Source organism: Pygoscelis adeliae, unplaced genomic scaffold (assembly GCF_000699105.1).
Source record: "Pygoscelis adeliae isolate BGI_AS28 unplaced genomic scaffold, ASM69910v1 Scaffold277, whole genome shotgun sequence".
Lineage (NCBI taxonomy): Eukaryota > Metazoa > Chordata > Aves > Sphenisciformes > Spheniscidae > Pygoscelis > Pygoscelis adeliae.
In genome coordinates, this window is record NW_008825218.1 from 480461 (window position 1) to 496315 (window position 15855).

Here is a 15855-nt window from a genome sequence, read left to right on the forward strand (position 1 = left end):
GAAGATATACAGAAGTTGATTTTGATCTTGCATATCCCAGCAGGATTGTGAAATCTTGGTTATAACCAGTGGGAACTTCTAAGCTTTAGTATGGTACCTCTGTCTCTAGTTTAATGATGTTCCGAAATGGTGCAACTTTTATAAACGTAATTTTAGATGTGGACTTCGCTTAAGTTCTGCTTGTTCCATTTCCTCATGTGATGGTTATGCCATGTTGCCACAGAAAGCAACTGACTTTTTCACTAAGGCTGGTATGCCCACTTGACTTGGTCTGTGATCTGAATATAGATCAATATTGGATGGTAATCTTTGCCTTAACATTTATTAAAATAGAAATATATTTTAAGAAATTTGTTCCCATTTTTCTTCATTAGAAAATTTGATCCAAACTGAAGATTTTATCTTATGTTTTAGTTGTAAAGTTTGTCCAGCTGAATGATGATTACATTTATAGGAAACTAAATATGTAAGAAATCTAGAAAAGCAAAAGCTGCTGGAACGGTAAATAACTTTTCTTGATACAAAAGAATCTGATTTTCATACACAACAGCTTACAAATAGCTGAACTAAGCTATCTCTTTAAAATTATCTATTAGTAAATGGACTATAATACGCACTACAATTAAGCTTGCTGAATGTCTTACATTAGTTTGACACAATTTGCAGATGCTTATGCCCTTGTGCCACTCCAAGGCAAATGTTGCATGTGTCAAGCTTCTACCTATAAATGACAGTTTCTTGGCAATTCTGATAAATTTCAACTATTTCTTAATTAAAGGGAAAATGAAAAAAGTTGTCTTTCCATGAAAATTAGCCCCACTTTTGAAGATTGTAGCCCCCTCCAAAAAGTGAACCAGAGCAAAAATACAGCCTTAAGGGTGCTATGCTCGTCCTTTGCTTGACAACACTTTTTAAAAACCAACCAAACAACCAAACACCCCAAAAAACCTTCAGAGATCTGTATGATGGGCAAATACTTCTAAGAATATTTTGTGATTGCTTGGTGAGATTTTAATTGGCTGCTATAAAATTTGGACACATCACTGTGTATTTTTTCCTGTGTCATCCTTACAAGTGGCTTGTTTGAGGCCACTGTTGCTACAGTTAATATAATAAAAAGTTGTAAGTGATACCATTAAATATGCACTTGCAAAAATCTCAGACAAAAATGACAGACCTCAACAGAACAAAGAAAAAGGAACTTGCAAATACAGAAACTACAGCAGATTCTTGACCTGGGAGGTTGCCTTTTGGTGGGGTTTGTTTTTGTTTGTTTGTTGTTCCCCCAGTGTTTCCTACACTTAACGATATTTTTTAATTATAACCTTTTATGAAAGAAAGGAGGTTTTTTTGTAAGGGACCTGCAATTTCTGGCTGCTTCCACTTAGGAACACAGTATTAACTATATCTGAGAAGGAGAGGAAGGAGAAAGAGCAAGTAGAAAGGAATATTAAATGTGCGTGCGTCTCGGAAAATTTGAAACCATGTTCTTTTGAAAGGGTTACCTACTGATAATATAAACAACATCTGAGAACCAGATATAAACAGATTAGGATAAAGAATAACTTATTTACTTTGTGTACAGTTAGATCTACTCATCCTCTACCTAATTAAGCAATGTAGTAACAAAGGCTTTAAGCATATACTTAATTTTAAGCACAAGTTAACATCTTGTGTTACTAATTCTGAGCTTCAAAAGTAAAAAGATGCTCCATTGCCCCACTGGATCTGATTTTGTTTTCCCAAAATAAAACGTAGAAAGACATGCATATAAAATACATATCCACCAAAGCTGGTATGGGATAGCCTGGTATCTAAAACCACTTTTAACTCTGTAGTGTAACAGCTTTCCAATGATAGAAGATTGTGTGCATATATGTGTGTCTGTGTGTTCATGCACATGACAGGACAAAACCTGAGAACTTGGCTGAGACCATATTGCATACAGAGCCTTATTTTTCCCACATTTTCATTTTCTGTAGCTTAAATGTGTGCATATTAAATACGTGTGCATATTTAGTTTGCATTTAAATAGATTTTCTACTTTTATCAGAGTATATAAAATGCCAGGTTTCAATTTGCAGAAATTTTCACTATGTTTCTTTAAAGCTGCAACGTTTTTCAAGAGAGATAAGAGACTCATAATATGGACCTCATTGTTATCAATTAATGCTGACATCCAGAAATTTGTAATTTATTATTGGCAGAAACACTGTGACAGCTAAAACGTCTCAGCATAACTAGGGAAACGTTGGTACTGTAGTAAATATTCCTTTGTATAAATTGCTTTTAAGTCAGGTATTCCACAACCCTATGAAAGATTTGAATGTGCCATATTTATGAATAGCTGAAAATTTCAGGTAATAACTTGCAAATCTCTTTTCACAAACTACTGTAGATGTGGCTGCATTTGACAGGCAGATTTCTTTTTAAGCACGCACTAACCTTTGAATCAAACATTAATCTCCCCAAAAATACTAGAAAAAAATATATTTTTTTTAAAAATTCCAAAATGTTGTTATAAATCTGCAGAAGTAGTCTCACAGATTGGTGAGGTGTCATAATGAGCTATATATTACAAAGCTATACAATTAGTAAAGAACTGCATAAATGCTCTGTTAAATTAGACTTACTTATTCTTATTGATAGAGCATCATGTGATTCTTGTATTTTTTATGAGGTATTGATATCAGAACCTCTGCATTTTGGGCACCCAAAATGACACCTGAAATATCCCGATTGTTGCAACATGCTGAGCACCATTTCTCTGAAAATAAACCTTCCTGACAGTACCTCATATTGGGCCCTTTCAAGTATTAGACCCTTTTGTCTTTGCTATACCCTTAAGGTTTTCCCTTGATACTCCCCATAATATATCTACATATGCAATACTTCTAAGATTCCTGAAGAGAGGGAAAGGCTTCAAAGTCAGAGGTACAATTATCCCATTATTCCCTTCCACCCCATAGGAAGAAGGTAATGATTTAGGGTTTAATTCATTCTGAGCAGCTAAGAGGAAAGAAGTCAGTCCTGTCCCACCACACACATTTTAAGCAAGGAGCTGAAAAGTAGACCTAGGTGTGCACCTTGCAACTGAAATTTTCTCAGAAAATGCCAATTCGCAAAAACATACCCCATTTCTACGAAATTTGAATTAGGAAAGTTTTTCCAAGTTCTGGAAGATGAACAACCAGTTGTAAATACCCAATTTAAAAATAAAACCCTTTTTTTTTTTTTCTTTTTCACTGTCATTCATTAGGTTTGTGTCATTGTATTAATAAATCAAAACATTCCCTAAGGGTTATAATTTGAAGCACACACTGGTTTGATACTAAACAGACATTATACTGCAGTAATAAAATACCAACAGTCCAGAATAACCACTTCAAAAGGCCCAATCTCTAATTGTCCTCTGTAATGGAGATACATATCTCTGGGTAGCTTAACAAATCAATCATATGGTTTTTATTTTACTGAATAAATGTGGCTATAACTGATGAGCTCAGTAGACCTGTTTTATTTTTCCAAATAAAAAGAGACATCAAAGACTGTTGCAGATTATGCTTTCTCCTATTAATTAAGTTCAGCCCATAACCTAGTAAGGCCTTTCTCAAGACACAAGACAATCCAATTCTTAGTTGCTTTGCTGCAATGGAGAGAAGAAAGGGAAGATATATTGTCTATTTTAATTTTATTAGCTCTATCCTTTCAGACTGCTGGCCACAGGATGTTAATGAAACATTTACCACAGCAGAATGAGTTGCTCTCTGTTTTCTGCTCAAATGTAGAAATGCTATTATGGGAAATCGTTCCCTGGATGAAAGGATGGTTTGTGTGTGGTGTTTTGTGTCCTGCTCAGTGTGGAAATCAGTGAACTTGGGCTCTGAATGCTGAGATGCAGGTTACAGTGCCTGTGACACAGCAGTGGCACTCAGCTCAGTGACTTTGCTTCTCTTGATCGTGCTGCTGCCCTTGAAACGGTTGGTGCTGTTGGAGTAAAAGTTAGCAGGTCAAGCTTCCCAAGAAAAGACAGGAAAAGATACAAATTTTCTCCAAGGAGCAACTGCCAAAGTTGGAACCTTAATGGCTCTTTGGGTTCCTAGCAAAAGCGAAGTTTCTCCTTTGACTTTTAATTCCAACAAAACTTCTAATGCACGTCTGCTTGATGTTCAAATACTGAAGGGGTTTGCACTCAAACTGAATGGAAAGCTTCCTTTTTTCTGCAGGAGTTCTGGAATTTTATTTCCTTCTTTTGTCTGCCTTGTCTCTTTCTGCCTTCCCTCTGTCTGTTGGCCAGACAGACAAGACTGGCTTCTTGTCTGTTTGGCCAGCTTTTCTCTAAAACTTGCATAAGGAATATACCACATTATTTTGTAAATTAAGTGACAAGCTTGCAAACTCAGTTCTATAAATTTAAATATTCTTTTAATGCTGTCTATGCTGTAAAACAAAATAGCTACTTACAGTCCTGAATAAATAAAAATATAAAATCAAAGTTAGATCTGCAAGAGTCTTCCTGAGCAACTGGAATTTTTCTGTTAGTGAAGCAGCCCTTTCTTATTAGCTGCTCCAAAGTTTTTATTCACTTCACTACCTCTTCACTAGATGCTTTGTTTGCATCTAAAAGAAAGCTGTGTCAGGATTTCAGTGTTTAGAAACCTGCTTCTTCTAGCAAAGAAATTGTTACCACATTTATTTTGTTGTTTCAACACTGTCCTTCAACTTGTCTAGCTCCCTCCTTCCTTAATGCTTACCTCCCAGTGAATTTAGAGATAACAAATCTATTCTTTCACCATTCATGTAAATCTTAATCCCTTAGCCTTGCATCATAAACTAGATTCTCTATTTCCTTGATCCTTCCTGTACCTGTGCTAATCAGAGTACATCTTTCTTGGACGCGAGTGACCTATATTACACACAGTCTTCCAGATGGAATGATCTTTTATCTGACAAGCTGTATTGCTTAATATATTTGTAGAATCATTTAAAGTGCATATTTTATAAGCAGTAGAAAGTATATCCAATGAGATTGAGAAAACATGACACAGAAGCCTCAAATAAAACCAGAATCTCCATACACTGGATAAAAAATGACTAGAAATTCCTGTCCTAACAGTAAGTTAACAAAACTTGTACTGAATCATGGAGAGTATCTACTGTACACAAAGTAATCATGTAATGTGTTTCTGGGTATGTATAAACTAATAAACATAACAGGACAAAATGGGAAAGGGCAAAGTAGCTTAGTCTGAAATGACTGCTACATAAGTTGGCATCTCTGTAGGTCTGATGCATTAAGAATACACACTCACGCCCAGCCGCAGCAGCAGATGTGCTGGTAGGAGAGGAAAGAGCATTGGATAACGATACGTGACTAGGGCTAGAAATATTGGTTACATCCTGGGTCTGGCTTGTGACGGAGGACTGTCTCCTTAGAGCCCCCTGAAAGGAAGTGCCACTCTTGAAAGTATTGACTACTTCGATCTGTAATGGAGGAAAGAATGAGACAAGTTGCTTAAAGTATGGATACAGTTGCATAACTGACAGGAATAATAATGATAAGCAATAAATCAACCGTGCACACAGTTTTACTTCAATTGAAATAAATACTTTTAAGTGTTCCTTTGTATGTTTTTAGATATGAAATGAACCAAATTTTCTGCCTGGATATAATGAAACAGCTCCATAGGAGGCAGTGGAGCTGCATCAGTTTCAACAACTAGAAGATTTGAAATAACAATCTTTAAAATGTAAACCATTTTATTTATATGTAAATAAAATAAACTGGAATACTTGATATAACTAATCTCCACTTTCTTCCTACTGAGAATAAAATTACTTTGTTATTGCTCTCTAGGTGTTCTTCCAGAGGGAGGAAAATTCAGTCACTTAATTGAGTTGGGGTGGGGGGGGGGGGGGGGGGGACGACGACAGACGGGGACAACACCCAACCAAACCAAAAAAATCTTTAAAATATTCAAAATATGACTCCATTTTGTCTACAAAAACAGGGTTGTCAGTGTACCAGCTTGATAAAACAGAAAGTGTTCCAATGTTTTATCTGACTTTTTTCATAATGAAAGTTTGTATAAATTAAGCATAGTGATAATGAATATCAGTCTTTTATAACCACAGATTTTAAAAATTAATATTTTATCTTTACACAGAGCACTTAAAATCACACAGAAAATGATGTGGAACTGGATTGACTACTGCAGCAAATAACATTACAATTTTCTACTTGTTATTTTCATATGTCTACTGTATGCACTGTTTGATATATCCATCCTGAATACCTTCCTGAGTGCTTTATTCATCACCACAGAAGATGAGTTAAAAAAAAGAGCTGAGTATTTCAAGGCATTCTTTGTCACCAGGATAACCCAATGAAAAGCAGGCTGTGTACAAACGTAAAGCCAGCGATTGGCAGTAGATAATATCAAGGAGTAAATATACGCTACAAACCCCTACACACCAAAATGTCCTCTTTGTTACATTAGTACAACCACAACATGACAAAGCAGCGCAGCAGTAGTATCAATTAGAAGAATTCAACCAACTACTTATTTGAAGTAGCCCACTGTTACCAGATCTGTATCTTGCAACTCAGATTTCTGAAGATACACAGCCTAGAAAGTAGTTGGGAGAAGGTAAAGTGGTATATTTATCAATGAAAACAGCACAAATCTTGGTGCAAGCCTCCTAAGTTTTCCAAGTTGAAAGCACTATAATAAATTGGCTAACATTTTCTGCTGTGGTCAGTCTTAGGAATAAAAAAATTCATATGGCTTCATCTTTAATAGTATGGATGTATCCCCTCCCATAATCTCATCTTTGGACATCATTGTTTATCTTCCTGCATGTTTTTATGGGAATAATCATATCACAGCCAGCTGTAAAAGGGATCAAAGGTTACTGCTGTAAAATTGTCACACTGAACTTTTACCATACAAACATGAAACAGCTGATTTGTTCACTGACCCACTGTTTGAGAGTCCTGTTTAGAACATCCACTTAAATGTGCACACTAACAGATGTACAGTATTAAAGCAGTCATCACAACATTTTACAGCTTTGCTCTGTGTTTTCTGCAGCAGACTTATTTTGAATTACATGTCCAATACGGATATCACAGTAAAAAAATACAATACGAGATGAGTTAGCATGTGGAATAGGGGTGCAAGTGAATCATTAGCTAAGGTTCACATTGGCATCTAGAAAAAAAACATACGGCTCAAACCATCGGTTATATATGAAGGCAATTAAATACTCACCTGAAATGTTCACTGTACAAAAGTAGAATTAAATACAGATCTTGGGTTTTCATGATCTAACACAGGTGACAGAGCACTCTTCAAAAGAGACCGTTCAAAAAAGATTTTAAAGACTCTTACTGAGAGCATGAAGTGCGTATCACTGTGGAAGACACAGATGATAAACCCTAAGCCAAAGGGCATTTCTAGATGCACAAATGTCTTCCTAATAAACTGAAAGGAAAGACCTTAGTGTAAGAGTGAAAAGATAAGGGAAGATCTGTATTTAATAGTTTCTCCAGAGAACAAGAATTACAGGCGTGTAATTTACTCATTCTCCTGAAGAAAGTAACTACAGATCTTCATGGATATAATTCATAGGGGGAGGATGACAACCTTTTCAGAATCTTAAAAGCTGAACATACAGGGCTGTGTTCTGCCTGAAGCCAAGCAAGGAGAGAAGAACTTGGCTCAAAAGTTTATCTTCCAAAACCAGAAAACAACAAAGAAGAAAGAGTTCACAGAAATAAATAAATAAATAATGCATTTTAAATTAAGATGTAATTTTTAAATAACAAAAGAATGCATTTATTTAGAACAATTCAAGTTGCTAAAAAGGAGAAATCAAATGATAAGTCATACATCATGAAAAGTTTGAAAAATTTCCAACAAAATATAGGATGCAATCATGTCTTGATTATAGGCCTTCAGGTAGAGAAAAAAAAAATACTGTCCTACATTTGAAGCTTATTTGTAAGGCTGGAATTTTTCACCTCTCTCTCATTTTTCTGTATGTTCTATACTCTAGAAGATCCATATTTTTGAGGTACGCACAGCTAACAAAAATATCACTGATTAGCAGTTAAAAAAAAAAAAAGTATCTTATACTAGCAGAATAGTCCTGGCAGAACAAATATTTTACTGATGTTTAACACAGAACAGCTTTTCAGCACGCATTTCTGTTGTCATCAATGTTAACAGGACCCAGGTCTCATTCACCTAATCTCCAACCAGGACATTATTTAAAAAAAAAAAAAAAAAAAATTCTGCATGATGCAAAACAGTTTCCATTCCACTTACACTGGGCTACTGCAATGTTTTCTATATTAAAAGCTATATGGAATGCCATAAAATGAGGTGCTAGCTTTTTATCTAATTTCAAAACCACTTGCCAGGAGTGACTTTCACTGCTATAGGGTTTGCATTGGTTCAAGAGAAAAGTTTTAATGCAGAAAGGAAGGGAAACAAAATGCAGTACAGCACCTCTATGTATTTTTTAGTATCTAAAGAGGAATAATCTTTTTTCAGTAGCAGTTAACATGGCACCTGTATATTTTTCAGTTTTTACTTTTATTCTCAAAACATTTCTAGACAGTTATTTCCCACCTTAAGCAGAGAAAGCAAACTGAATTACAGGATGAATGAAGCAGAGGAGGAAAGAATCGGGCCCAGCGCTATAAAAATCTGACATGTTGCTTGGGAAGTTTTCAAATCTCCACACTTCACAACGTTTCCATACTCAAATGTGAGGTAACTAGAGAAATCTTTCAGTACACAATTAAAAAAGATGCAACGATTTTCAGTTGTTACTCAGATTACGCCGTTTTGCCTGAAGGTGAACTTGCTGAACTTTCCAAAGGCTATTAGATCTGCCAAGATGGTATGATCAGTCTTGTCTCTTCCTTCAGAATGAAGCATTTGTGAGAACTGCAACAAAGACTTGGAAAAAATTGCTGAAAACTAGCAGAGGTTGAAAAGTCCTGTCTTTTATGCAATTTGAGACCACCTTTATATCTTTCTGAAACTTGCATAACTAGGAAGAGTCATTTGTGAAACTTCATATGTCAGTGGTCTTCTGAGAGAGCTATCCAGTAAGGAAACACTCTTCCATTCAGAGAAGGAGAACATGCATCCATCCAGAGAAGCCCTATAGTATATTTATAAGACAGCAAAATATCTAAATGAACAAAAGTAGACAAAAAAAGAAAATCAGAAGTAGATAGCCAGTCTCTTTGACTTGTTATGTGCATTTTTCATACACCTTTCTTTAAAGTAAATTCATGCATGTCTTCATATGTCTGACATTTCAGTACGAAGAATCAACAGTGGAAATCCTTTCTCTGGTGTCTAGGTTTGAACCCTCTGTTTTGAGAGAGGGCATGAAAAAGAAAAAAACATCTTTACTACTGCAAAGTTTTTGTCAGCTTGGATGAGTTTTTATTGGAGCATTACAAGGGAGATCTGTCAGTTATTGGGGAAAAAAAAACCTATCATAGATTCTTTATAACTGTTTTAGGAGTGAAGGCTTTTGTTGAGTGCTGTGGCTATCTGTCCAATAATGACTGAATAGAAAATAAGCAAAAATAAAGATAATCTAATATACAGCACAAGCGTATGATGGTGGAAACTGGTCTTGTTAGGATCTGAGTGATCAATCTAGCCGTCAGAGAGTCTAGAGTTTATTCCTAATCTTACTGTCATCCTCATATATATAAAGTGAGGGGATGCTCTACCTTCTTCTTCCGCATCTCCAGAAGTGCATTAGACATCAGAGGATTCTTGCAAATCCTCCAGCTCCCCAAGGATGCTACAGACATCCTCGTCTTCTTCCATCAATTCTTCTTTAGCTGGCTTCCTGAGAAATGTAGTACAAGTGTATGAATTCATTTGGATGGGCCACAACACATAGCGCATCAAAATGCGCTCAACTCCAGGTCCATCCAACAATGGATCTAATTTGACCTGCATATAAGTTCATCGCTCTCCAGTGGACACCTTGGAACTATTTTTGAATCTGTTGGCCCATTTCCTTTTTTCATTATCATTCCACAGAGGTGAAATGGATGTAAAAATCAAAGTCACTGAATAAACAAAATGAGAAAAAAATCACAGAGGCCTCTTGGCAGGAGAGAAACGATACATCCTACCGAAGATATTTCTACAAGTAAGAGCAGAAAGGAAACCAAGAAGATGGTTGTTAGCAAAGAAATATAATTAATGTTCATTTTGTTTTAAATAGTATAAAAGAATAATAATTTATCTGTGAATTAAGTGGACAAAGATATGCAGGAAAGCTGCCTCTCAGACTAGAAAAAGAACTGAAAGGATGTAATTTGCTTTTTTGTGCTTGTAGTTGTTTACACTCACCACAACCAGAAAGACATCCTGACAGAAATGCCCACAGACAACACTCCTCCTACAGCCATCAGGAAGAAAAGAATGCACATTTAGAGGTCATCTTTTCATGAAGATCACCATTACCTGGGCACCTGTCTGTCATCTTTATACTGTGACAATTTGAATTTTCTCTAATGATGAGTGCTCCTGACTCAATACAGTCAAGACACACAACCTCAAAGCTGAAGATCCGTATTTAATTACTTACCACAGAACCTTGGGAATTTACCCAAACCCTTAAATCTCTCTAACAGCAGTTTCCACCCTCTTTATTTTTTGCTCTGCAGATGCACTAAAGAGACCTAACTGTCCTAGTTTCAGTTAACTGCTTTCCCTCATTTTTTCTAAAATGCATGGCTGCATGTCTTTCTCCAGGAAAAAATGTATCCATTTGTAGATGGGAAAAGGGAGAAAGTACTGTGTATCTTGAATGAAGACAAAAATTAAAATCTTTTGAGATAAAAATGTTCTTTAAAAGATTCTTTAAAGAAAAAAATATTTTTCTTAATTGTTCACCTCTCTTTCTTGTAAGCATCATGTAAAACATTCACATCTGATATGGCGAGTACATATCTGTCTTTCAGAGCTGCTCTCTTCTGCAAGCTGGCACAAACACTTGATCTTAGAAAGATCAAGTAGAGAGCACTAGAGTGCTATAAAACATGCTACTTTACTGCAATGAAAAAGGCAAAATAGTTCAAATAATTTTTTTAGCACTACAGGATAAATTTTACTAGATATCCTAATCCGTACTATATTTAGCACCATGATTCAGTGCAAATATTTAGTATATTAAAAAAATGCCATGGATTTTTGTATTTAGCAAAATTTGGGTGGGTTTTTTTTTTTTAAATAAAAAGATAGCTATTTCTAAGAAATCATCCATAGTAGCCAACACATACATTTCAATATTTAATGGATGCTTAGGCCCTTACTACTAAAAATAAATCCAGAACCACATTTTTCATTACCTAATAGGAAAGAAAATCAATTGCTTTTAATCATGATATATATATATAGATATAGATATATATATATGGTAGTGCCAAACAGAAAAAACATTCTTTTTTTTAATCAAATGGTACTTTATACTTTAGACTCAACAATTTAAATTATTCTGTTATTGCAGAAGTGGCAGTAACAGTATATTTTTGACAAATAAAACAGTATGTTTTAGAAAGCATTCATAGCATTTTGCTAGCCATTGTCACAGCTTGCATTTTCCAAGCAGCACTATTTTATGAGCTGTCATCACTGAAGTAGAAAAAGAATGTCCATTCACAGTAGTCTCAAAAAAAGTATTCCTATTTCTGCATGTTATCATTTTATAATCTTTTCACTTTATCTCTTCTGCTATACACACACCCCCCTTTGTTCAGTTCACCTATTTTACTTTTTCATGTGTTCCTCCTTTGAAAACAGTAAAGCAATTAACAAGTACCATCGTTCACACGCACAAACACTCTGTGGCTTTCCTTATAACCTTGATCAAAGATAAAGCATTTTTTTTCTAGACCATATGGGCATTTACTTTTAGCATACCTGGGTTTGGATTCTGTTGAGCCCTCTGAACCAGAGAATTTGTCCACGTCGAAGTTCTCTCTCTGCGTGATCAATTTCTTCAACATCTTCATTGAGTTCTTCTTCAGGGACCTCCTCCTTCTCAGTGAGCCTCCCTGCCTCCTTTAAAAACTTTAGCCTACTTGTTGGGATGGTTGCAATGACCTAAAATTACAAAAAAGTACTGAAAACATAAGCCTCATTCAATAACAATAGTATAATAATCTGCTAATTACAAAAGAACACCTATATTTTAATGAGATCTATGATCTTTCAGGAAAGCTAAGATAAGCATATTCATAATAGCACTTTACACTTATACAACTCCATTTTAGTCCAAAAATACCTAGGTTACTGTGTAAACAATTAGCATTACTTGCATTGTTAAACCACGTTGGCAATACACAGCTATGGAACAAGTTTAAGGCTGGGACAAATGTCGTCCTTTCTCAAAAAACTAAAAGAGGATGTAAGTATTTGAATGCAATTATTTAAAAAAAAACTTAGCAAAATTGATACTTCTGCAATTAGAGTTTGGGTATTTCTAATGACTGATAATAATCTAATATATGTCAATGTGATCTGAAAATGAGTTGCATCTCATGCTTATAAATCTTCTCACACCACATTGGTTCATGTATTCAGCCTCCCTTTGTTTCAGCAAGTTGAAATGCTTTTCTCAGCATTTATCAAAAATTAGGTTTCAGAAAGGCGTGGGTTTGACTGTCTCCCTGTTGGGCTTCTTCTAGGGCTCTCTCTTACTCTGTGTCCTTATTACTAATAAACTCCGATTAACTCAGCCCCTCTTCTCATTCTGTTTGTCCACCAAAGTAGTCCTTGCAAGTAATTACTACAGGAGATAGCTAATAATCTTAAAAATTTGCAAATACTGTAGTTAGACAGTGTTATAACACAATTATTTTAAATACATTTCAGTGCTACCCTCTTGAGCAGTCATTTTCTCTTTGTTCTGATTTCTTTTGTCAGCTTGAGTAAAAATATTAGCAGATGGCTATTAAACAAGACATTACCTGGAACATATTGAATGCTTTAAAAAAAAAAAAAAACAACAAACCTCCTACAAAGTTAACTATTAGACCCATTTAGCAAAAAAGTACTGCAATTTTCTTTTCTGTTTTTGTTTCAGCACTGAGCAATCACATCCCTGAAGCCCAAATGTGTGAAAGATGGAGAGAGAATCAGACAGTTGCAGGAAAGTTGGTGAGGATGTTATCTTACAGTTTTGGAAAACTGCAATGGATCTAGTGAAGACACATGAAAAGGCACCAAATATTTTCAGGATGAAAATAAACTGTTGAGTTTGCTGAGGGTCTCCTTGAACTTCATGATCCACAATTCCACTTTTATTATATTATTTTTAAAGACAGATAAAGAAATGTCAAAACCCCCCCCAGTTTCTACACTACTACAGAACCTTTTTAAAATGCATTTTGGGATTTGCAAAACAAGATGTAAACTTGGAAAATCAATGAATTGGTGGCACGAGCAAAGACAGAACAGGAGAAAAAAAGAAAAGGTAAGTGCTAGTCATTTAAATACTTACTGGAACTCCTTCTAGTTCCCAGCTTTCAAAACACTATAATGCAAGCACTCTACAGAAAGAAGCTCTTTGAGACTGTTTGGTATCTGATAAAACTGATGGTGATGAAGTACTTGCAAGACAGTACACATAGAAACAACTGTATTTGGCAGTGATTCTGTGCGATAGAACATACCTCTCCTTCATGACCTCTCTCAGCTAGGCAGATAAATTCTGCTCTAATTCTTTTCTTAGGGTGTTTACATGTTTTTTTGTTTGTTCATTTCTTTTCCATATCTGCAGATACCTGCCCAGTTCAGGTAATGGCAGACTCAATAGACTGGATGTAGATTAAGGAACTAAATATTATTCCCAGGAAAATTATCGCAGTTTTAAAAAGTGATCAATAATTCTGGGAATGTAACATGAAATATTTTAGAAAGACTTGGTTTTCAGAAGTGATGAGGGCCACCTTTTAGAAAACTGTCCCTCAAAGCATCTCAGGTTGGCTTCCTAGAAATTACACCTTAAATCACTTTTCTAAAAAGTGCCAACTTTAACATCTAAACTTGAAAATCTTTATTTGTTTTAGTCGTTCACAAGAACATCAGGTTCAGGAGACTGATAAGATAAAGGGATAACAAATGTGTTTTGTGCTGAACTAGACTTGGTCATAGCAGGAGAGAAAAGGCTGAGAAGGAAGAGAAGCACCTCTTCTAATGGAAGTCTCTCTCACTGTAGAGCTCCATGAAGAGAGGACTTGCCACAGACTGTAAATCACATAAATATGTAAATAATGCCTTTTTTTAGCTTGTGTTTTTCTTTTCTGGTCATTAAATACCAACCGTAAGAGAAAGATTTTTTTTCCTCTGGATTTGCTTTATGTAAAATTGTAGTCTTTTCAATGATAAAATTGTTGAGGTATTCCAACACCAGCTTTAATTTAATGGCTAGGCTCTTGCAATAAGGCTTGGGCAACTATGCCCATTTTTAAATTGAAAACAGATGCTGATATTATTCTTAGTTTTTAATGATTATGTAATAACCACATACAACAAAATTTAGAAGCCAAATAGTACATTGATCAAAGGCTGTGGCAAACTCTTCACAGCTGAATGATCTAGAAAACAGCTAGGATTTTTCTCCCTTTCCCTGCTTTCCTTCCCCCTTCCCAAAGTTGGTGTTTTCCAATCAGTTGAAAACAAATCTTTTCTTTCCAAGAATTATAAAACTGATTTTAGGTCTTCCTCCTGCAAGGTCATAAATCAAATCCCATCTTCAGATAATAATTATAGTAGAACAATCTAATAGTGGTAGTTTTCAGCAACATATGCATTAAAAGCTGTCACAACTCTGAGCCTATTTCTTAAAAAAAATCTGAGGCCCAACTGTCCAGAAAGTTAATTTTTTACATAAGAGAACAAATAATCAGTTTTGATAGCTAGCATCTACTCATTACAATTCCATCAGAACCATTTCAGTATTCAATTGTAGTTGGCAATTTCTTGCCTGTTTCTTCATAGTGGCAAACTAGTTGATCTATATGTATCTTTACATCTGAGAGGCAAAATGTAACTTCATATTTTTCACATATTTTTTTTACTGTGTCAGGTGGCATCAACTTAAATACATTAATAATTCATTCAAAGATGAAAAAAATTAACATTATTATGCAATGTTGCAATTATCGCAACACCTTGCAATATGTGTTTGTACATAAAAGAATAATGTAGTATTTCAACAATACTGATTGTATCTGTATGATTACTTCCAGACAGATAATCACATAACTTATTTAATTATCTCACTGACACTTGTTTTTACATTTATATATAATTCTATATTAGCTAATGATGACACAGGTTGTAGCAGAATTTTAAAATGACACATGAATTAAACTGCACTTTCCTGCAACTATTACAGGAAAAAATCCTTTTTCTTTCATCCTCTCTTCCATCCTTCGCACACAGAAGTAGGTGGATGGAGGATCACTGCTGGTGTATATTAAACGCACTGGACTTAGTCCTATGCCAGTAACAAGGCTACCATGGATTGATAGAATGGCAGTTTCAGCAAGGGAATGAGTAGGAATGACATAGAACTGGAACTTCTTTTCACTTTTCAAAATTTACCACGGTTAAACATACACATGCTACATTGGGTACTCTATTGCAGGGAAGGTTACAGTGCATTTGCCCTTACTATACTTCTTTTGTGACTAGAGGACTAGGTTATGAATCAAACGTCTTTCATGAAAAAGCCTAACTGAAGACGACCTTGGTGATAGCACGCCCTGCTTAGGGAACGAAAAGATATGATAATTAA

General features: G+C 35.2%; 1 protein-coding gene across 1 annotated transcript in view; it reads right to left on the reverse strand.

Annotated features, from left to right (window-relative positions):
• Positions 1-15855, reverse strand: part of LOC103921328 (plasma membrane calcium-transporting ATPase 2) — a 193313-nt gene that overhangs the window by 5751 nt on the left and 171707 nt on the right. The window contains exon 21 of the mRNA XM_009329272.1: positions 11973-12155. Coding sequence (XP_009327547.1) covers positions 11973-12155 — 183 coding nt within the window. The remainder of the gene's footprint in view (positions 1-11972; positions 12156-15855) is intronic.